General features: G+C 34.6%; 2 protein-coding genes across 2 annotated transcripts in view; both read right to left on the bottom strand.

Moving 5' to 3' along the window:
• The window catches only part of RAD54B (RAD54 homolog B), a gene marked incomplete at both ends in the record, with an annotated part of 55,377 nt that overhangs the window by 16,757 nt on the left and 13,741 nt on the right, over positions 1–24,879 (bottom strand). Inside the window, 2 exons of the mRNA XM_084230436.1 lie at positions 2,433–2,711; positions 7,237–7,431. Coding sequence (XP_084086562.1) covers positions 2,433–2,711; positions 7,237–7,431 — 474 coding nt within the window. The remainder of the gene's footprint in view (positions 1–2,432; positions 2,712–7,236; positions 7,432–24,879) is intronic.
• FSBP (fibrinogen silencer binding protein) lies at positions 19,904–24,757 on the bottom strand (the record flags this gene model as incomplete). The annotated part of the gene is made up of 2 exons (XM_084230440.1): positions 24,309–24,757; positions 19,904–20,429 (listed from the first exon to the last, which is right to left on the bottom strand). Exons 1-2 carry the CDS (start codon positions 24,680–24,682, stop codon positions 19,904–19,906), a joined length of 900 nt encoding a protein of 299 aa, XP_084086566.1. The 5' UTR covers positions 24,683–24,757.

Below are 24,879 nucleotides of genomic sequence, written 5' to 3'. Positions count from 1 at the left end.
TTAGATAAAATAAATATACGAGAATGATCATCCATTTACCACTTATACAAAGGGCTTTCATTGTTCACAGTATATACCAGCGATTCTAAGTCTCTACGGCTGTTAGGGCCCACATTTTACACATGAGCAGGCAAAACATTAGTGAGGTCAACAACTGCCACAACAGGTCAAGGAACCAGTTGGTTTAGTGACAAAACCAAGACTAATCCAGTTCTTGAATAAGCACAGTATTCTTTCCAGTTTCCCACAGGCCTCTATTAAGTAATATGATGGCAAAAAAGAAAGGTAAATAAGGATGAGAGGAGGGTTCTTACAAAACCTAGGGGAACAAAATCAGGATAAGTTTCTACTCTATATTTCAATTAAATTTCCGATCTGCTAATATAGAGCTGCAAATTTCTAATTTGAGGGTTTTATCCAAATTATGCAAATAAGTACTTGAATTTGGGTAAGTCAGTTCATCATTCTGGGTCTGTTTCCTCATAAGCAAACTGAAGGACTCATCTAAATGATCTCAAAGGTCCCTTTATCTCAAAATTTGTTTCCATAATACTTGCAAGAAGGGAAAATAGATAATTATGCTATTTTATATGCTTTTATTTTACTACTATTAAGAAATAAGCTCGCTTAATTCTCCAATTTCCATATCCACTACCCTGTAATTCAAGTCTGTCTTCTCACCAAATAGGATGTCCTATGATGACAGTTTTACCTCTGGGTCAATGCAGAAAAGGCAGTCAAGAAATACTTGCTGACACAGAAACATCAATTCCAAAGAACACCTGCACCCCTATGTTTATAGCAGCACTGTTTACAATAGCTAAGCTTTGGAAACAACCCAAATGCCCAAAAATAGATGACTGGATCAAGAAGATGTGGTACATATACACCATGGAATATTACTCAGCATTCAAAAAAGATAAAAACATGCAATTTGCAGCAACATGGATGGCGCTGGAAGGGATCATGCTCAGAGAAATAAGCCAGAAAGAAAAAGAAAAATACCGGATGGTCTCACTCATAGCAGGAATCTAGAAAACTTAAATAAGGGACCAGGAAAATGAATAACTATGAGAAAGTGAAAATCAAAATCAACAAAAAACTATGAACCAGAGACACTTTTTGTGGGGTGGGGGGGTGGGAGGGGAGGGATTGGGGTCAAAATGGGGGGGTTGCAATTGTATGGGGAATATAAAAATAAAATTTATTATTTAAAAAAAAAAGACACAGACTAGAAAAGAATACAGCTTATCAGCATGCATGCATGACACATAGACAAGCAGTCCATTTAGCCATAAATGGAGAATACATCGGTGTGAATAGCACTGACTGGACATCATACACTAAGGCATGTTTTAAATCAAGACAAATGCCATGTTGGCATTTAGGGTAGTCTATTTCAAAATGTTTGACCACTGGTTACGCTAAGCATAACATTTTATATTGTGACTATCAATCTAGCTAGCTAGCTAGCTAGCTAGCTATATCTTAGTTCTAGGTGGCTATGTAAAATATATTGTTTACTGCTGATAACACATTGCGCTAAATGACATCCCCACATGTGACCTGTGATCAAATAAAACTTGTTCTGCTTAAAAAAAAAAAATCTAAAAAAAACCCCCCAAAACTCAACTAAAAAAGTCATCTGGATTTCCCCCCGATATAAAAAAAAAAAGAAAGAAATACTTGCTGAGTAAACAATAGAAATAAGTCAGAAACATACTACATTCCTTTTTTTAATGTGATTTTTTTAAGATTTATTTTATTTATGCATACAAGAACTGGGGTACAGGCCAGAGGTGTGGGGGGTGAGCGGATTCAGCAGAGACAGAGTGTAGAACAGAACAGTTGGACTGACTGAAATACACTGCTGAGGGGAGCAGAGGGCAAGTCAGGAGAGGTCTGCTGCGCCATGTGGGTCACCTCCCTGGCCGGGGAATCGAACTCATGCTGCAGTGGTGGTAGATAGTTTCATAGTGCTGTGTCTTAACCCCTTGTGCCACCAGGGAGGCCCCTTTTTAATGTGATTTTCAAATTAAATTTATTAATGTGAAAACTGAATTCTCACAGGTAAAATTTTAATTCTGTACATGATAGCTCACCATTCAGCACGTTAATACACTAATGCATGTGATCAAGGCATATGGTCTTCAAAACAGAAGTTTTAAAATATTCCTGTTTTATAAATTACCAATTTTTCTCCTTATTAAAGATGTCAGATTTTATTCAAAATCATACAGATGTACGTATATGTACATTCATCTACAATTTGTATGTTATTCCTTCACACATGTATAGTATTTTATGTAAGATTGTATATCTGAAAAATATATACTTCCCCCTGAAAACCTGAAGAGTTAGACTTTAAATGCATATAACAAAAATCTTCAGACAATAAAAATATAATATTCAAATTATTTTTTAAATCTTACTTAATGCATGTGGGTCATGACGTGGCTTACAATTTTGGAAACCATTCTGTTTATTTTCCTTTGAACTTGGTTTACAGACTTGTTTGAAAGGGTTAGAGAAACACTTCATGGCAGCTTGAGGAGTCGACATAGCAGGACCTCCTCCTCCAAGCTGAAAGCACTTGCCACTGTTGAAATCTTCTGGAGAGATTACACCCATCACTTCTATTTCCTTTCCACCAATCATCATTGTTTGGCCCTCTTCAATCTTTCCAAGCTCTTTCAATTTATATCCAGTGCCTTTAAATTGAGAAGGACAACATTAGTTTAATTTACCAATGCTTTAGATAATTTACTTAGTGATACCATGGGCATCTGCCATAACTATGCAGAATGAAAACAGTGCTTTGAATACAAATAAACTAATGTAATCCACTAGCCAGAATGAAAACATAATTTATCATTTTGGTAAGAAAAAAGCTAAAAACTCAGAAGAAATAAATAGTGTAGCTATAAAAAGTGGCCACATTTTAGAGAAAGCAAGACTTCTTTTAATTATCGAAAATAGTCATAATTTTGCCATCTCACATGTAGACAAGCAAGCTAAGAAGCTTTGGTTATCTGCAACCCCCTTCCTTGTGACACCCAGAAATGTGAAGAACAACAATAAAATCAACTCCCACCTACAACCAGTACTGCAGTCCCACAGGAAACAGCAAAGTTAAAATACAGTTGTATCAAGGGGCCACTGATAGTCCAAGTTCTCCAATTCTTGACTAAATAGTGGGATATTTTCTATATCAAACTTTAATAATTATTCATTCAATGGACATTAACTAAGGTGCTGATGATGGAATATAAATGAGTGTTAGTCACCCTTTGCTCAAAATGAGTTCATTAACCAGATAAAGTCATGGGATTTTAGACTGTGATTCATGTGCTTATTTACATTAAATTTATAGTTAATGTCATGTTGAGAGGCAAGAGTTTTATATACCATAAACTTCTTCAAGTCCCTAGGAAACAAAAAATAACACTGGTATATTAGAAAATATGACCCTTTTAAAATGGCTGGAAATTGCAATATTTTACAGTATTAAAACTGGACTAAACTTTACACCCTGTGCAAATATATAACTAATAATAAATTTTTAAAATTATGATGGAGCATTCTATAAATTTAATGTTCCGGTACAGAAAGCAATTGCTTAATTGATATTCCTAAATGCCAAAGACCCAATCCTCCACTCCCCAAACTATCTCAATTCAAAGTAATCTTGACCTCTCCATATTAATGAAGATTATAGCTTTATCTTCTTTTTTTCATTATTCTTTTTGAAGATTTCTATTTATTTTAGTTATTTTGCATAGAACTGGGGTGTAGGCCAGAGGTGCAGGGGGTGAGAGGATTCACCAGAGACAGAGTGGGGAGAAGAGGCTGATCTACTGAAAATACACTGCTGAGGGGAGCAGTGGGCAAAACAGGAGATGTCTTCTGCACCATGTGGGTTAGTTCCCTGACCCATAATGATGACTCTCAAATGTCTCTAAATCTCCAGAAGACTTCCTTAAAACTCTCGATAGTGGGCCTCCCCGGTGGCGCAGCGGTTGAGCGCTGGGTTGCGAAGCTGCCCGCAGCCTCAGCGCCGGTTAGATCCCCGGCTGCTCCCCGGCCACCAGAGGAGGGTCCCACATGGCGCGCAGACCTCTCCTGCCGCCCGCTGCTCCCCTCAGCAGTGTACTTCGGTCCTTCTGCCTGCTCTGCTCCCCGCTCTTGCTCTGGAGAATTCTCTCACCCTCCCGCGCTTCTGACTGTACCCAGTGCTTGTATAAATAAATAAATCTTTAAAAAAAAAAAAAAAGAGTAAAAAAAAAAAAACCTCTCCATAGTTTCTTCCCCACACTTTTGCTGAGTATTGTGCAATGACAGCTAATTGTGTCCATTATCCAAAGCTGTCAGTCATTTTAGCATGCCGGGTCTTCAGCTTTTTGATTTTTTGCCTTTTTATAGTCCAGAGGTCTTTCTTATTTTCACACCTAATATGGCATGAATTCACAGAGAATGGGTTCCAGAAGCTCAGGCTCACTTTCACTGGTTTTCACAAAGTGTGTTTCTGTGGGTGCAGCAGGCTTGGCACTTCAGTTGAACCCAAATACCTTTCTCTTTGCCTTCCATTTTTTCTTAAATTTAATTTTGATCATTTTCTCTCACACATTTCAGGAATCTATCTTAGCTCTTGGAGTGCTTAATGTGATCCATATGAATATTAATTCTCCTGGCAAGAATCCTTGTTTGTATTACAATAATTTCAACTGCATGCTGGGTAACATTAGAGACTTCCAGTTTTGACATGGTAACATTTGTGGGTCATTCCTTTTTGGACAGTGTCCATCGCCCCACTATCTACAATATCACCTTTCTTGTAGATTTGCATGTCTACATGCAAATGGAACAACTCCATTTTTCTAAGAGGCCCAGGCAACATATAGCAAGTGTCACTCTTTCCCTTTGTGTTGGTCAATTTTCTAGAAGATGGCAGGTTCCCAGCCTTCAGTTTTTATAGAGTCTCCATCCCTGCATTAACATTAAATTCTGTATATCCAACTTATTTAAAAGATAAACTGCTTGTATTACAGGCAATAGCTTGCAAAATTGACTCCAGGTTGACACACATTTATTAATTTTATAATTAAGCAACCAAGTCTTATGTTCATATATTTCCATTTGGAAAGTCAATAAAATCCTCTTTAATGTTTAAAACAGTAGTTCTCAGGCCTCCCCGGTGGCGCAGCGGTTGAGCGCTGGGTTGCGAAGCTGCCCCCAGCCTCTGTAGCACCGGTTCGATCCCCGGCTGCTCCCCGGCCACAGGAGGAGGGTCCCACATGGCGCGCAGACCTCTCCTGCCGCCCGCTGCTCCCCTCAGCAGTGTACTTTGGTCCTTCTGCCTGCTCTGCTCCCCGCTCTGGCTCTGGTGAATCCTCTCACCCTCCCACGCTTCTGACTGTACCCAGTGCTTGTATAAATAAATAAATAAATAAATATTTTAAAAAAAAAAAAAAAACAGTAGTTCTCAATTTTTACTGGAAATCTAAAATATATTTATCCTTAGTGCTTCTCCCCAATATCCAGGTCAAGTAAATTACACCCTCAGAGGGCAGGATCTAGGAACTGGCATTTTTTTTTTTGGATAATTTGCTAAATTTTATATATTTTTTACATCATTTTCATTTTTGCATAAGTATGCATTTTCATCTTGGTTATATTCCCCATACAATTCCCACCCCCCTTATTTTGACCCTAATCCCTCCTCCCCTCCCCCGCCATAAATTGTCTCTGGTTTATAGTTGCTTGTTGATTTTGATTTTGATTTTATTATAGTCTTTTTCCTGGTCCCTTATTTAAGTTTTCTAAATTCCTGCTATGAGTGAGACCATCTGGTATTTTTATTTTTCTTTCTGGCTTATTTCGCTTAGCATGATATCTTCCAGCTCCATCCATGTTGCTGCAAATTGCATGAGTTTATATTTTTGATTGCTAAGTAATATTCCATTGTGTATATGTACCACTTCTTTTTGATCTGGGACTGGCATTTTTTTTAAAGCACCTAAGGTGATTCTACTTACATAGTGTAAATTGACAGTTTAAACCCTAATTTGCATTTTTTTACTTCTTGCAAGTGAAAGATCATGTTATATAAACTATACAAATATAAAACTATGTATATTCTACTTTATCAATAAAATAGTCCAGGGCCATTTTATAATATTTTAACTCTCTATCTGGCTTTGGAATATAATTTCACTAAACAGGCATGAGAGGTGTGAACTTACATCCCAAAAACATATACAGGGTTGTAAATCAACATTACCTCAAGAAATAGTTTTACTTCTCTCCTGTCTTTTTGCCATAGCATATGCTATTCTTTCCAATGTGTGTCTTTTTTCTCACACCCTACAAAACTACTCATCCTTCAAATAGTACCTTAAATAATGACTTCTACAAAGTTTTCTCCTACTCTCTTAGGCGGAATTTCATGGTCCTTCTATGATACTACAGTACTTGGTAAAAATTCTCATTAAAACAATTATCTTACTGCTTGTTAACTGTCAATTATACTGTCCTGTTCCCACTAAACTACACATCTTGAATGTTTACTCCTACATAATGCTTGGCACATAAGAATTACCTAAAAGGATAAACTATGACATTTTGAAAAGAATGAATATGCAGAACATATTTTATAATTATGTGCTACACTCAACACTGAACAAAAGAGACTATTTTAAAAAAAAGACATGGTTGGCATTTGGCATTCTGAATTTGTAAGTATACTTGATTTACTACAAATCATATCAGTATAAGTAATGGTGACTTCCAGTTTAGATGTATTAATCTAAGTCATGCCTAGCTATTATCTCCTTGCTCTTTTTCAAAATTGTATTATCATTGAGTTCACATACTGTACATGTCTGATATAAACAACTTTTTAACTCGTAATCACTTAGCATTCTGCCAGAAAAGAGAAAAAAAAAACAAACTAATACAACTACTGAATCTCAGAAAAATGCCAAAATAACTAATTACATGGATGGCCATTTTTGGACAAAAAGAATCAAAGGGTTGGAACTTGTCTCACTGAGCTAGTATACCTAGGATGGTCACACTAATTATTATAAGACACTTTTGTGTTTATGAGACAATTTAGATGTAAAACTGAATTTAAACATCTTAATCTTCCCCTTCATAAAATCCAAATATATTTAAATTACCAGATAATATACTAATTTTAGGCCAAATCATAAACATTAAGTAACATTATAATACCTCTTCCAATGTCTCTGCCTTCCAAATCCTTTAATGTCAATGACTTTCCTTTTACAATAAGAACTGCATCACCTTCCCACTTTTTGTGCTTTTTCTTTGAAGCCTTACACCAAACAACACTGAAATATTTAACTAGGTTATCAGGTTCCTCTTCTTGACCTTTAGATTCTGTTACTTCTCTAGGAACTGAATAAACTAGAATAAAAAAATAAAAAATAAAATAGTAAGGTCAAACGAAAACAAAAGCACAAGAAAATAAGCCTGTATTAAGAAGTATGAAAGAATATTTCATCATATCATGCTAACATTTTAAAATTGAGAAATTCAAATATCAGGTGCTAGTATTACCACGAGTACAATGAATATAAATTTCTTACCATCCCAAAAGCATATTCTACTCAACTGAAGTAGAATACCATAAAATAACCATAACAAACATTTTAAGACCCTAAGAATTAAAGAAAATATTTCAACATCCATAGCATGGAAATGTTCTAAAATCACATTTTGAACAAACTGATTTAATTAACAGTGACATGACAATCTAGGGGAAAGTAAAACAACATCATGAATTCTCTGAAAGAAAAACCTGTAATTTTTTCAACTGAGAACAATGCAAAACAACAAGGTAGGAATGACATTTAATTTTTATTAAAATACTTTGGTCCTAGTTTTGCAGTAATCAGGTTGGGCCACTGATTGAGAATTTGAGTATATACCCAAGAAATAAAAAGTTTCTTCTTACAAAAGTCTGTGATTTTCTTGAAAAGATTTCCAGTATCAACATACAAAAACACAACAAAATAATCTAAGACAGAAAACTCTTGAGCAACAAGGAAATTAATCTATGGGGTAGAAACTAAAAAGCGCATGAAGTCTGTGAAGTGGGATTGACTGGAAAGAGGAGGGAATTTGTTGAATGGTAGTTGTACAAATATATACAATTAACAAAAATCATCACTGATCATTTAAAAGCTATACAACCTTAAAAATAGATTTTAAAACAATAGCCTAATAGGTTGAAGGTATGTATATAATATTCTAAATATTATCTTTTAGCATTTTGAAGCAAAAACACTGTAGCTTATCTATTAATTCAAAATTTACTTTTCTTATATTACTGTGAACATCTCCCATGTGATTAGATTTAGTATCTAAATGGTGTTTGGTCTCTGCATGATAATCCAAATGGTGTTTGGTCTCTGCATGATATCCTATTAGAAGGAAGTATGGTTGTTTATTTAATCAGTCCCCTATTGTTAAACATTGTCTTGTTTTTTTACTATTATACTCAATCTTTGTGCACATCTGGTTATTTGTTCAAGATAAAATCCTTGGATATGAAATTAGTGGTCCAAAGGGATCAGATTTTCAGACTCTTGATTTAGACTGGCCTATTTTACTCCCAAAAGTCTTTACTAGTGATGTTCCCTCTAATGAACAGTGTACCTGCTTCACTACACATATCAGCAATATATCACCTTTACCAATGTTTTTTCTAACTACATTTTTCATTTTTAAAATTACCCTTCAGGACCCACAACATGGTTGAATAGAGGTTCAGATCATGCTCTTCCCTAAACACAATTAAAGGAATATAAAACTAGAATAAAGTTTGCTCAAAAGATTTAGAGGTTCATCAGCAGAGACAAAGTACTTTCACATGGAGATTTTGCTGAGAGGCTGGTGACTTAATGTAGGTATAGAAAGGGAAGAGGTGAAGGAGGTCATGACACTAATGCAGAAATCCAGGTCTGCAGATAAGGTAGGGCCCAATCTCCAGTCCTACACACTGGAGTATGATGGACTTCTCAGAGAGAATGGAACAGACAGGAAGGTGCCATGGGTTCAGCTGCTGACAGACGCAATACTATCTCCCCTCCCAGTGGAAAAAGAGGGATGCTCAGTGGCCACACTACAGGTTGGGGATTCAGAGGTGGCCCTTCGTGTCCTGTAACACCATCACCACCACCAGGAGCTGTTATAAGTCTGTAATTTGGCTGCAGGCTTACCCTTATACCCTGCAATGAGACCTACATCAGAGATCCATGGAGGCCTTGAGATCTAGGCCCCTCACCTGGCAGCAATAACCATTGCTGGGCCTCACATGTCCCACAGCCCAGTCCTAGCACTCCCTGCATAGCAGTGCAAGATACCTGTGTCTGGCTGTTCATTCCCTGCAGTCACTCCAGGTGTCCTTTTCCAGGTGACTCGAACTTAGTGAAATATGCCCCATGCAGTAGAGACGAACATGAAGGAAGCAAGATGGGAATTTAGGGCCCCTGTAGCACTGAGTGGAGCTTGCTTTGGAGACACAGGAGAGGAGGCAGAGGTGATCTATATATAGGCCTGCAGCTCCCCTCCCTCCCCACTAGAACTGAGATCCAGTTTCCCTTCCTCCCTAGCTGTTGAAAAGTTAAAGAAGACAAAACCAAACACACAGCACCCCAAAGAGAAAAGCAAAAAAGGCAACACATATAACAAGGAAGCAAGGAACATATGAAAATAAGATGAAAAAGTAGGAGAACATAAGTCCAGAGACATATATAAAAGACAAAGAATAGAGGACCTAACAAAGATTTTAGAATATGAAATTTTTAAATGCTAAGAGGTTCTGGAAGGTCAAATGCAAAAAGGTAGTTACAGGATCTTAGAAAAGAGAACCAGGAAAAAAAAGTTCTTCACTAAAGTCAGTGAAGATCACAAAAAGAGACACAAATGAAATGAGGAGGAATATGGAAAATATTTTAAATATAATCCAGCTGGTAGAAAACAAAACTTCAGGAATAAAAGAAACAAATGTACAAACCAATGGAAGAAGAAATAAAAACTGAGGAAAAATGAAGAAACTCTACAAGAAATACCAGTCTTATTTGAAGAGGAAACATAAGGATGAAGTATATTACAGAAGGTGAAAAGAGAGAGAAGTGAAGAGATCCCATTCAAAGGAATAATGGTTAAGAACTTCCTGAGCCTAAATAAAGAAATAAACATGTGTGTCCAAGAAGCAAAAATACAGCCAAATTTTTAAATGCAAAATTACCTCACCAAGACACATTATTTAATTGTCAAAAGTTAAAGACATAGGAAAAATATTAAAGATTGCTAGAGAAAAAAAAAAAGAAAGTAATATACAAAAAAAACCCTCCACGGGGCTCTCATCAAATTTCTCAGCAGTTACCCTCCATGGTAGAAGAGTGGAATGAAGTGTTCACAATACTAAAAGACAAAAATTGCCATGCAAGCATAATCTACTCTGCAAAACTATCATTCAAATATGAAGGTGAAATAAAAGCTTTCCCAGATAAATAAAAGCTAATGGAGTTTTCCACCACCAGACCTGCCCTACAAGAAATGTTGAAAGGAGATTTTCTACACAACAAGACAAAATGTAACACTTTGAGCACAATGTAAGTAGGAATACAGAAGCAGAATTGTAAAAAAGAATGAGAGGACAAAACACTAAAAGGGAGGAAGAAAAAATCAGAAGTTATGGAGACTCCCTGGCGGCACAAGGGGTTAAGACACAGCACTATGAAGCTATCTGCAGCCACTGCAGCACAAGTTCAATCCCCAGCCAGGGAAGTGACCCACATGGCTCAGCAGAGCTTTCGTGTCTTGCCCACTGCTTCTCTCATCAGTGTATTTCAGTCAATCCACCTGTTTTGTGCCCCACTGTGTCTGGTGACTCCGCTCACCCCCCACACCTCTGGCCTATACCCCAGTTCTTGTATGCATAAATAAATAAATCTTTAAAAAAATCAGAAGTTGTATAGATAAATGACAAGCAGTACAGACTCTGCTAATATATTTAAAAAGGTGAAACAGTGCCTTTGGGGACAAAATGGATGATCTTGAGGTGATTATACTAAATGAAATAAGCCAGAACGTGAAAGACAAATACCAGATGGTTTCACTTATTTGTGTAATATAATAACCAAAGAACACATACTGGCAAAGCACAGCAAAATTAATTCTCAGACTGTGTTGAAAAATGTAGCGGTTACCAGAGGGAATGGAGGAAGAAGGGAAGGAAAGGACCTTCTAAAACATGCCATTAAGGGGCCTCCCCGGTGGCGCAGCGGTTGAGCGCTGGGTTGCGAAGCTGCCCGCGACCTCTGCGGCGCCGGTTCGATCCCCGGCTTCTCCCCTGCCACTGGAGGAGGGTCCCACATGGCGCGCAGACCTCTCCTGCCGCCCGCTGCTCCCCTCAGCAGTGTACTTCAGTCCTTCTGCCTGCTCTGCTCCTCGCTCTGGCTCTGGTGAATTCTCTCACCCTCCCGCTCTTCTGACTGTACCCAGTGCATGTATAAACAAAACAAACAAACAAACAAAACAAAATAAATAAATAAATAAAACATGCCTCTATTAAAAAAAAAAAAAAAAAAAAAAAAACTTTGAAAAAAACATGCCATTAAGGAAACTCTATAGGGATTACACCTGAGGGGTTGGGGGAAGCAAATATTGTTTAAAAAATGAACATTGAGGTAAAACATTTAAAAAAATTAATATAAATGTATATAAAAGAAAATAAAGTAAAATAAAAAGAAAAAATAAAACATGCCATTTTGACTCTAGGTACATTTTTACTTCATGTTTACTAAACTGTTTAATTAAATCAGAATTATTTTAAGGTTAACTCTGAGACTGTAGCATTAAAAATTAAATGTGAATTCATCTCTGTCAATGTCCTCTTTATTTTCATTTTAATCAACTGTTATCCTCAGGCTTATTTTCCAAGTAAACTTTATAACAAAAGTTTGATCCATCAGTCACTTTTTCATGTATCGTATTTTACTGATTATAGCTTTCACCAACATGTTCTTTTACAATCATAATTTTTGCTAAATGCAATTTTGTTGAGTCAAAGTTTGCATACGTATTATCTAGATTCTATTTTTCCATAAATCTTTAGTCAAGAAACATAAGAGTTTAGATATACTGGCAGTTGTCACAAATTGATTTTTTTTGTTCAATAATCTTAATCTTGCCAGATAGTTCTCAGGTTTTTAGCATTTACAAAAAACACAGGAGGCTTTGACCAGTTTATGAACTCGGAAATTTTAGTCAATTTCTACTCATTTTCTTTTTGCATTATTCCTAACAGTAGCATTCAGTGTGCATTGAATAAAAGACTGACAACTTTGTACCTTTTTTAAATGTTTGTTTTTATTAGTTTATCTAAGTGAAAAATGCAATTCCTCAGGATTGTTATAAAGGGGAGATAAAAATGTCTTCCTCAAAATGGCTAGGAAAAATATTCTAGGGCCAAACATCATATTCCCAGGGCCTACAATAGTAACTTATGCCCAAGACCTTCTCCTCCACCCCCAAAGAACTTATTAGTGCAGAACAGATTCATTTATGTGAATTCAGAAATTATTTAGAATTAACATTGAAATACTGTAAGACTTTCAGGTATATATCTTTTTCTTGCAGGAGGATAAGAACATGAACTATGGAGTCAGATTGGCTGGGACTGAATTTTGAATCTACCACTTACTGGATATGTGACCCTGAACAAGTTCCTTACCCCTTCTCCCCATGCTTGTTTATGCTCTGTAAATGAATATACTAATTATCTCCTTGCAGATTTGTTGTGAGCATTAAATTAACTAATATATGTAAAACAGTCACATGCTATGTAGTAAGTGCTCCATAAATGTTAAATACCATCATCTTCTTTCCATTGTCCCTTTTCCACTTAGACCTATTTTAAATGTAGGGCTCAGGGAGGGAAGAGAGAAGCTGAAAAATTCCAAAAAGTAGACGCCTCCCTGGTGGTTCAAGGGATTAAGACGCAACCTATGAAGCTATTTGCAACCACTGCAGCACGAGTTAAATACCCTGGCCGACCAGGGAGATTTCCACATGGCTCAGCAGACCTCTCCTGACTCACCACAGCTCCCCTTAGCAGTGTATTTCAGTCAATCTGCCTGTTCTGTTCCCCACCCTGTCTCTGCTGAATCCTCTCACCATCCACACTTTTGGCCTGTATCCCAGTTCTTGTATGCACAAATAAATAAATCTTTAAAAAAAAATTGCAAAAAGTAGAATGAAGATGATTAAGAATTAAATATATGGACGATAACTGCCAATATCTAGACTACAATAGATAAAATAGTAATTTTTTATATCCTAAACTGACCCCCCCAAATCAATTGTACTCTAACTGTATTTCTAAACTTATTTCTAAACTATTTCCCACTAGACCGTTTTCCCTGACTTCCCAAGTCAATACCAAAAATGGTCAACAAGAGATTTGAATGCCTATCTGCAAGATTCACAAGGTAAGGGTGCTTAAAATCATGCCTGGATAAACGAGGAAGGGGAGATAATGACATCTTAATATTAACAGTGGACATTATCATCTTAATGACAGACTCCTAAGCATAGTCACCCTAGATCTTGGTGCCTTAATTATACATTCCCTAAATTCAGGCCTTTAATAATTCTTTTTCATCTAACAATTTTAAATAGACATTGTTTTCAACAGAGAAAACAAAATTTAAAATGTCTCACATATTTAAATTCAAAAAAGAATGTAAGTACCCTCACCAATTGTATTTTTTAGTTCTAAAATTACCAGAACTTTTAATGTATATTAAAAGTAAACAAACAACTATGAGACACACTATGGGGGGGGTGGGGAAAGGAGAGATTGGTGTCAAACTAAGGGGGTTGCAATTGTATGGGGAATATAAAAATAAAAGTCAATTGAACCCTAAAAAAAAAGTATATAATGGCAATAAAGATTTAAGATTAAAACAGTTTTTATTACACTGAAAAAAAACAGACATTAATATACAAATTCTTTCAAACTAGTAATGATCTATGGTTTTATCTAATAAGAGACTGAATGTTAGCTAAGTACAGTTATGTATAAAATAAACCTAGATATTTCTTTGCATTAAAGATCATTTTCAAAATGATACAAGCATGGCAGAAATTTTACATTCCATCATATTTCTTAATACTGCAAGTCAAAGTATGTATACAGTGTTAAAATTAAAAAAATTATTAAACTATTACCAGATATCTAAACAATCTGTCCAGCATTCTTAATGCATTTAAATACCAGAAAGTTATTTATGAATTTTAATTCTGTCACCCCAATCATTGAACATGCAAAGCTTTATTAGAAACAATCCATACACTGAGAAAACTTTTTAAAAAGTTAAATGTTTATCTTCCCTAGCCCAGTGTTCTGTCCATAATAAAATCAGACACGAGTATTTATATAATCTTTATACATCACAGCCAAAATCTGGAAAAAGCACAGAATTCAACCAAAAAATAATGGCTGAATAAACTGTAATACAGTTATACAAAGGAAAACTTTCAGTAACACAAAGCAAGGAACTACTACTAAGACAGATGAATGTGGATAAAAGAACATTAAGATGGATGAAAGAAAACAAACAGAGGTACATAGTATATTATTCCAATGATGTGAAGTTGTAGAATAGATAAAACTTACCTACTTTTTTTTTAAAAGATTTATTTACTTATGTATACAAGAACTGGGATACAGTCCAGAGGTAGGGGGGTAAGAGGATTCACCAGAGACAGAGTGGGGAACAGAGTGACCGACTGAAATACACTGCTAAGGGGAGCAGCAGGCAAGAAAGGAGAGGTGTGCCAGGCCATATGGGTCAGCTCCCTGGTCAGGGATCAAACTCATGCAGTGCTGCAGTGGCTGCGACTTAACCCCTTGCACCACCAGGGAGACCCTAAGTTTTTTTTATTTTTAATTAGAACAGTGGTTGCCTGAGGAGGTACTGGAAGATTGATTAGGACCAGGCAGAAGCGAAATTTCTAGGGTAGCGATAAATCTAAATCTTGATAGAGGTTTAAACCATTAAATCTAGATAGAGCTTTAAACTACAAGGTGTAATCATTTCTCAAATTCATCATTTAAGATTTATGCATTTCACTGTTTATAAATCTTACCTAAAAAGGGCACACCAAAAAAAAAATAATAATTATTTTTATATATATATATATATATATATATATATAAAACTCCAGTTCATAATATTCACGCTGAAATATTTAGGGATCAAGTGTTCAAACTAATTCTGCAATGTTTTGAAATAAGTTTTCTTTTAAAAAATGAATTGATGGATGGACAGATGGGTAAATATGTAGTAAAGCAAATACAGCAAAACATTAATTGCAGAATTTAAGTAGTAAGCATATGAAAGTTTACAATAAAGTTCTTAATTTCTGTGTTTGAAGGGTTTTTTAGTCTTTGCTAACAGATACAAATTCACACAATTTTAAAGCACAATAGACTACTAAAAAAGTATAAGACTAGGGCCTCCCCGGTGGCGCAGTGGTTGAGCGCTGGGTTGCGAAGCTGCCCGCAGCCTCTGCGGCGCCGGTTCGATCCCCGGCTGCTTCCCGGCCACCGGAGGAGGGTCCCACATGGCGCGCAGACCTCTCCTGCCGCCCGCTGCTCCCCTCAGCAGTGTACTTCGGTCCTTCTGCCTGCTCTGCTCCCCGCTCTGGCTCTGGTGAATTCTCTCACCCTCCCACGCTTCTGACTGTACCCAGTGCATGTATAAACAAAACAAACAAACAAATAAAGAAAGAAAGAAAACATGCCTCTATAAAAAAAAAAAAAAGTATAAGACTAAGTGATACATTCACTTTAAAGTATTCAAGCAAATTTGAATGGTATTTTTATTTATTCAGTTTCCTTTCCATTATTTACAAAGCAATTAAAAACTAAAAATAAATAATAAATTCAAATTACTAATTTTAATAAAACAATTTAAAAGATATAAAAATATATTGAACCAGTTTCTCAAAATCAAAGATTGAGCATCCATGTTTATGTTTAATCAGATTACATATTAAGAATTTACTCTTATTTCTTAAGTACTACAACCATATTTCATCTAATGATTTAAATATTTACAACCAAATTCACCATCAAATAATTGATTTTGAGAATTTATGGGTCTCTTGACATTTGAAAAAATAAATATATTATGATATTTAGACATGGTACATTTGGTATCTATTACAACACAACAGTCTATATAAATTTGTTATGCCTCATCAAAAATTTTACCTCTGTAGTATTAATTCTTTGTTTCATGGCACACACAGAGTACACAAATTAGTACAATGTATTACCTTGTATTCAAGAGAATATATATTAACAAAGCATATAGCCACCATCATCTACAGTACATTAAACACAATTTATTACAATCTAAATTTTAAAATGTCTATTTAAAAATTAACATTAAAAGAAGGCACAAGGAAAACAATTCATATTTTAAACATTTTCACATAAAGACAGAAGAGGGCAAAGTGAATCTTTCAAAAATGAAGTAACCCAAGTTGATGTCTCATTATACAAAAAAATACTTCATTTGAATGTTTTAAGAAATTTGTTGGCACTTGTTAGATATTAAAGGGCTTCATTAACTCTTTCAAGATGCATAAATCATATCTAAGTTTAAAAAATCAGGAGCCATGAAAGTAACAATGTATTCATTTGACTTCATATGAATAAAATTGAAAGGTGGAAAAAGAACCTATCCATTATCTAAATTACTAACATATTAGTTGAAATAATCTTTTGACTTACCATACTTTTCAAACTTAATGTATTTGTACAGAATCAAATCTACATTTAAAATATAAAATCATTATCCCCTGTTTTTCTAGCATTACATTTTGTGGGTAAATCTCATAGTCCCACACAGTTTTCTATGCTATGCAGGATATCTGGAAACTTCAGCTGTATCCCATTGGTACTAGCAGAATTTGCTCCTATACCTTCCCTTTAGTGAAACTTGTCCTCAGCAAAAATTGCTGATATTCGTTGGTAAGTCAAAAGACTCAAAAGTTTCATTATCTGCGCTCCCCCAACCCTCCAAAAAAGCATTAGCTCAGAATTTCCTTGAAGATACCCTGATAATAAGCATCCTCTAAAAGAGTGGTCAAATAAGTAGTTTCCTTTGTACAGGAATTCTCATAAACTTTTATTATGCTAATTATTGTTACATGGGTGACTACACAACAGAGCAAATTAAAATCAAACAAGACTAACTCAGGAAAACAGCTGCCCTAGCTTACTGCAGTGAGTACAGTCTTTCTAGAAATATATTTTAAAAAAAGGGTTTTTTATCCTACTCAGTTCCTAAAAGCTAATAAATGTCACTTGACAGAACCAAAGAAACAACTATCTTGATCAATGCTGGAGAAAAACATGACTGTAGCCCTTGTCTACACTATTCAAAGGGCAGCAAAAGAATTTTCAGGGCAATTCTACATATACATTTTTACCTTCCACATTGATTTTAGAACTTAATGACGACACAGAAAAAAATGTATGTTGCACTCTTTTGAACACAGAACGCAGATTTAGTGGCACCAAATCAATATTCAAATTAAAAAATCATTATCAATTCTGAGTATTAACAGTGAGATTGTAATATGAATTAATTTCATATTGTAATTGCTTTCAATAATTTCAGAAAGCTTAGTACTGTAAAGATGAATTTACTAAAATTATATTGTAAAAACATTAACTTCAAATTAGAATTATAAGATTCATTAGATTCAAAGAAGTCACAGCACAGCTAAAAGATGAAATTATCAAAAAGATTTATCACATTATACATTCAAGGTATTTTTACAATAAATATTTAACTCTAGCAGATATAAAATGCCTTTTTATTTCCATCAATAAAATTAAGCAATCAAGTTATTGTTGATTGGTGTACAGGTATCCATTTTATTTTTGTATCTATAACCATAACCTAAATTTTTCATTTCCTCTCACTACCCCTAAATCCTGATATTACAACACTAAAATAGAACTCTAGCCATAGCTCCCTAATCAAAAGCCTGTGATGGCTTCCTGTTGTACATTCACGTTCCTCAAAAAAAGCATTTAATGTAATCCATAATCTGGCATCAACCACCTTCCAAAATGTATACCCTTTCACCAACTCCTCTTTTCAACAAAATTTTTTGAAAATCTAGTATGGTTCAGTCACCAAGTTAGGTTTCCAAATACTCTACTACTCTTCTGGTTTCAGCAGAGTCTCCAAAGGGCAGATTTCTGGATTCTTGCCTCCAGTTTCTGAATCACAAATTCTGAAGTGACCAAGATTGCTCTATTCCAAAGGCTATAAACCCCAATGGTAAATGAGTTCCTCTCACAAGCTTAATTTGTGTAGTGTTTTAGAAACATTTTGACTAATTCGCAACCATTTTAAATATGTAAAATAGCAAATAAAAATGTAGATTTCTGGCTTATCCCTGCATGTAAAAGAGTAGCTACCCCTATTTAATAAAGGAAAAGATATCCTAATCCAGGTTATCACAGCCTAATTGGTTCTCTCTACACTCGTTTAAATCACCTGAGTTAGCACTACTTCTATGCTTGTACATTCCGATTTGCTTTCCTCCATCTCTATGCCTTTTAAGCTATTTACTCTTAAACATCCTTTCTATCCATAGTGTTGAAATTCTACCTACAGCATTCTAAAGTTTGGCTCAAAAATCTTTGCCCAACAGAGCTCCAACAAAAATTAAAATCCTTAAGTAACTGAAGATTTATCATAAATTTAAATATGTATAACTTAAAAATCAAGGTTTTTATTTATTTCCACAAATACTAACATAGCAATGTGTACCAAAAAGCATGACTAATGATGCTATCACATATTACAAACATGATTTTTTGACAATATTATTCTAAGTAAAATTTCAGTCTTATTCACCTAAATTTTTACTGTGGTTTTTACCATGAAAGTAGCTTCCAGAGTAAGATTTTAAGTGAATTAAGATATATTAAATCTTACCGTCAACATATATAATAACTCCAATAGAATAGCTTGTTTGTTCTACTAGATAAAAAAAAGCATTGGGTAATGGATACAATTTTCCAGATTTCATAAACTATCAATCTTTAAAAACAATTTTAACAAAATAAATAGATCCAATTTTTAAATATGGAGACTATTTTAGTGGATTTTTACTTCTAAGGAATGACAGGAGATAATTTTGAGAAACAAAAACTGAATGCTGGTCCTTGCTCTGCCATAAATCATTTTGTTACATCAAGTAAGTCACTAAGTTCCCCCTGCAACTCAGTTTCATTACCTCTAATTGGTGAGAAAATACCTTCTCCAAATACCTTCTATCTCTAAAGTCCTAGGACTTATTCCCTCAAATATTGAAAGCATAAAAATCAATGTCATATTGACAAGTTTCTATTAGGCAAATATTGCTTCTAAATTTGAATGACTCAAAAACCTTGAATTACAGCCTTCATAGTGTTAATTGAAAATCTTGAAGGATAAGAAATATGAAAAAATATGTATATGTATTTGGCCTGTATTTATGTATGCTAATTTTTATGATCAAAATAAAGCACTTTTTATAAGTTTAACAATTATAGCTTAGGAAAAAAGTGAGAGAAGACAAAAATAACATATAACCATGCAGTCAAATCAGTAAGTTTTAATAGATCCAAAGCAAATGAAATAACTAGAAAGTCATGTCAAGTTTTTTTCATAATAGATATTACCAATACTTTTTAAGAATATGTATTTTGGTTCAGGATATTGCTGAATGAAAACAATTTAATTTCAAAATTAAAATTCTCAAATTGCGAGATTGAAAAAAAGAAATCCTAGAGACTATTATACTCAGGTAGATCATGCCGTAAGCGAACAGCTTTTAGCTTTTCCACTTCAATTTTTGCTTTTAGCAGTTCTTCCTCTAGCTGTTGCCTTCTTTTCAATCCATCCCTCTTCTCCTGAACATATAATCCAAAATTTTTTTGATTTTCTAAAATTATCTGATGTTCCTCTTTCAGCATTTGCAGAATCTGAGGATCATACCCTAATTGTGACCTAAAGCGTTCTCCACTCTCATGCCGAAAAAAATCATCTCTCCTTGGGATAGAAGATGGAGACGATGTCATTCTCATATCAACTGAGGAAAGTGATGGTGACAAAGACCTTTCCATAACATGTACTAATTCATGTTCTTCTCTTTGCTCTAAAGTATCACTCTGTTGAGAATTTAAAACCAATGGAGGAGGTGGCTTAATATCTTCTTCTTGCTTCACCTCCACAGTAATAGCAACTGGATGGTGATCCAACATTACCTGTAGTGAACTGGTACCAGCCTGTGCTTCCTCATCCAAGTTTGCACTATAGCACACAAAAAAGCATTATAAAACATAAATCAAATGAAGACAGGAGTTGATGTGTACATGTACATATACACATACACAATAATCTCATATTTAATATATTTAAAGCTATAAAAATTATGAAACAAAAAAATTTTAACTCCTGGATAACAAAAAGTGATATTTAAGATTTCGATAATATAAACACATAAGCTCTCTCCCATTCTTTAAAACTGGGCTCTTGAAAGGACAGGGAATTATAAACACTATACAAGGTCAATGAGGTAAATAAAAAAAAAAAATTTAGAGACAGCAACATTCATGTAAATTTCAGGTTCTTAAAAAGGGCCACTTCAAGCATTCTAGGCGTTGTTCCCACACCTTAGCCTCTGACCTCCTGCTCCTGCTCTCCTGGACTGATCTAAATACCTCAAGGTCCATGACTTCTAGGAGGATAATAGCAGGTCATCTGTGAGAAGTGTAAATACTTATGTCTATGTTTGCAAAATAAAATAAAAATCAAGATTCTACATGGCTTTGGATATGTTCAACTATAAGATGGTTGTCCAAACCATCCAATCAAATGCAGTGGTATTTCCCCTTTACCTACACTAAACTACATGACTCAGATGATCCTTTAGTGTTTCCACCATTGCTCTACAAAGTTCACAAGGGCAAAGGTTTATATCTATCACCAATTAAATGCCTTCATTTTCGTTCTTGTCTTTTTTTTATTATTTTATTACACCTAGCATAATAATGTACTTGGAAACTAGTAAGTGCTCATATGTCAAATGAGTGAAAAAAAATGTGTTTTTTTTTTTTTAATGCAGTCCTTTTAAATGGTCTATGTGGGATATATTGAAAGTTTATTAAACTTACACGTATTTCCATAAGCATTTCTATAAGCGGCAACTACATGACTTAAACCTTGACATAACAATATTTGTTATGACATAAATGCAGTGTAGTTCTTTTAAAATTCTAACATTTTTTTAAATATCATTTCACATATAAGAGGAAACTATTAAGATTATATAATCTTATTTCTTGAGAGTTTTTTTACATTTTTGCTTCAATCTGACAAAAATAAACATTATAGAGGGGAAAGAAATTATTGGAACATTCATGGAAAATGCTATACTTTTAGCAACATGGAATTTTAAAAATACGGAACAAGTTTAAGTAGAACATAAGGGGGGGGATTTAAAGTCCCCATATGTTACTTAGTAAAGCATTAAATTGCCAAAAATAGCAGATATTTGGCAAAAGGATATAAATGAGATATGACATATAGTATATTACGAAAAAATACATTTGTAGATTAAATTCCATTTTCATTCTTGTCTTTTTTTGTTATTTTATCATTTTCAAAAACAAAATGGACTATAAATGTAACTCAAATTAGTAATATTTGCTTTTATTAACATCTCTAAAACCTGAAATGGAAAAAGACTGAAACTACAGATGAAAATCAAATTTTAAAAAACTCACATTATTACTATTCCAGATTAGTGTGTGTTTATAAATATATATCAGAGTATAAGACTCATAATTTAGATATTATATGCCCACGTAAATTAAAAATATGCTTACATCTGAAATATTCCATTTTAGTTGAAACATTACAAGTAAAGCATAACAAAGTAGAGAAAATTCTAAAATTTATGAATATGAACTATGAGAATCAAATAGTTTACGAAAATGCAAAATATAATCTCATATTAGAGAGAAGTAAAAATAAAGACAAATCAATAGGTAATAGGGATGCCCTTATAAAATATGCATATATTTTTAAATACATTAAATAATTTTTTCCTTGTTAAGAATAGGGTTTGGTGAAATTAAATAACCTATTTACATGAAAGCATAATTAAGATCACAGAACCATAAAGATAATTATTAAGATTCAAGATGATGTCAATCAAATAAGCATAAGCACATTAGACACATATAAAATGAAATCACTAGATAAAATGGCAGTATAGACACATTAATATTAGTAAGCATTTAAATGGTTTATTTCTAATATTCTTCCCTTTAAAATCTGAAAAATTGTTATTGTTCAAATATTAGGTACAGAAAAATGTGTGACTAGATTAACTTGTTTTATCAGAGAAATGTTGGTGTCCCAAAGATAGATTGTAGGGGGGAGGTATGGTGTCAAAATGTAAACAGGTATCTCTATATTATATATCATGTCATCTACTCACTGTACTTTTAAAATATGCAAATAACTAAAAGTACAGTTCCCATGTGTGGTTTTCCAATTATGAAAGCCTATTCTTAATACCCAAAAGGAGTTTTATACCAATAATGTAAAAGCCACATTTCTCTATGGCTTGAGGGGAAATTTTTTTTAATGAGTAGCACAGTATAAAAATCTTCCTGTGGGGCCTCCCTGGTGGCGCAAGGGGTTAAGCACCGCATTATGAAGCAATCTGCAGCCTCTGCAGCACGAGTTCGATCCCCAGCCAGCTAGGGAGCAACCCACATGGCACAGCAGACCTCTCCTGTGTCGCCTGCTGCTCCCCTCAGCAGTGTATTTCAGTCATTCTGCCTGTTCTGCTCCCGACTCTGTCTCTGGTGAATCCTCTCACCCCCTGCATCTCTGGCCTGTACCCCAGCTCTTGTATGCATAAATAAATAAATCTTAAAAAAAAAAAAAACTCCCTGTGGAGTTTCTGGACATCCAGCTTATTAGGATTTAATCATTTGTCCATTTTATGCAGTTACCCCACTGTGTATCCATGTACCAAATTCCCAAGGTGAATATGTTTTTACTACATTATAACCAGAAGTAAGCAGTCTATGGTAAGAAACTGGGCACAAAAAATTATCATAGTAAATTACCAAAGCAGCAAATATGTAAGGCCACAAAGGTTTTTTCCAATTTCTCTCCTTACTTCAAAGGGATTTCACAGGTAATCAATAATCTTGCTTATATAATGACTCTTCTACCAATAGGAAAGAACCTTGTAAAGTTTTGTTAGAAAGGTCCTTCAATTAACAAAGAGTTTACTATTTGTTTAAAATACCCAATATGGTTCATAGGAAACATGTTGGTGCCACTTTTATCTTTTGTCAGGGGTTAAAATTTGAATTAGTAGTAAGGTAAGTCTTGAAGAATCACAGGCAAGTAGTTACATGGAACACAAAATTAACCAAAAGGCTGTTTCTAACTCTGTGATAACCCAGTTACTCTTAATGGTGTCTTAAAAATCATATTTTAATATTCCTTGCAAAGCAGGGTTATTGTATGATCCAAGATCAAAGTAAAACCAGACCATTAATGAATAAGAACAACACTTTGATTTTTATTAAATAATATGAACTGCTAACTAGGCATTAACTCCTTTCCTTGCATTTATCTTTTTAATTTTGAATATGTTAAAAAAATACTGTTTTTAACATAGACAGTCATGCCATTAATAAGCTTAATTAGTGGCTTTAGTTTTTTGCTCAATGAATATTCAATAAGTGTACACAGTGACAATTGATAAAATGGCAAGGACCCTATTTCTCCTAAAACTGTTACCTTTATATAAAATTGAAAAGTCCAATGAAATGTGACTTAGAGGAAATAAGATAAAGAAATCTCTCAGAGCTAATTAAATTAATTTTACAGCTTAAAAAGTTTTAGGTGAGGTCACAAATTTCATCGCTAACCTGTACTTTTCAGCAATTATAGAGTGAGGAGAGAGAAGACAATAAAAAGTGGCTTAAATCAGCAGAAAATTTCCTTTTAGCCTCACTTTTCTTTTTTAAGAATGCAAAACAAAGACACTATTCATTGCTCCCGTTGTGGGGATGCTTCTATGCATCTATCACAACTAAGCCAGAGCCCAATAGCTAGGAGGCGCCATAATTTTCCAGAACAAAACAAAATAAAGCTTACCTTTGTATGTGGTTCCTGTCTCTTACCAGGCAAAAACTGGAAATCTGGGGAATCATCTCCATAACTTTCTTGGTTGGCTCAGAAATATTGCTTTTAAAATCTGATTGGGTCTCTTTTTGCTGCAATAGCTCCTGTTTGGCATATTCTTTGAGCCTTTTGTAAAGGGTGCGTAGGCCCTGCGCTGTTCGAGGAGGGCGATCTACTCCAATTGCATTATAGTTAACTGCTATGATATCCCAACATCTATTCTTTTCCACTATAACTGAATGTTTATTAGTGTGCTCTTCGAGAATTTTAACATATGGCTTCACAAGCTTTAGCAAATCAAGCTTCTCAGATAAGGTAAAATTGGAAGATCTAGCCTTTCCTACCATTGTTCTTTTCAAATTAAGTAGGCAGTTTCTGAAACCACCAAGCAGTCTTCAGCTCTGCTCAGCTCTTTTCACAAACAGAAAAAGATCAGGCTTAACTAGGCTAGCCTCATTTAGGCCCACGCCTACAGGGGAGGGTTTATTAAAATTCCTCCAGCTTAAGCTGACGCAGGTTCAGGAAATCTGCTTAAGCCAAGCCT

Source organism: Talpa europaea (genome assembly GCF_964194135.1).
Source record: "Talpa europaea genome assembly, chromosome: 3".
NCBI lineage: Eukaryota > Metazoa > Chordata > Mammalia > Eulipotyphla > Talpidae > Talpa > Talpa europaea.
This window is presented reverse-complemented; position numbering and strand designations above follow the sequence as displayed.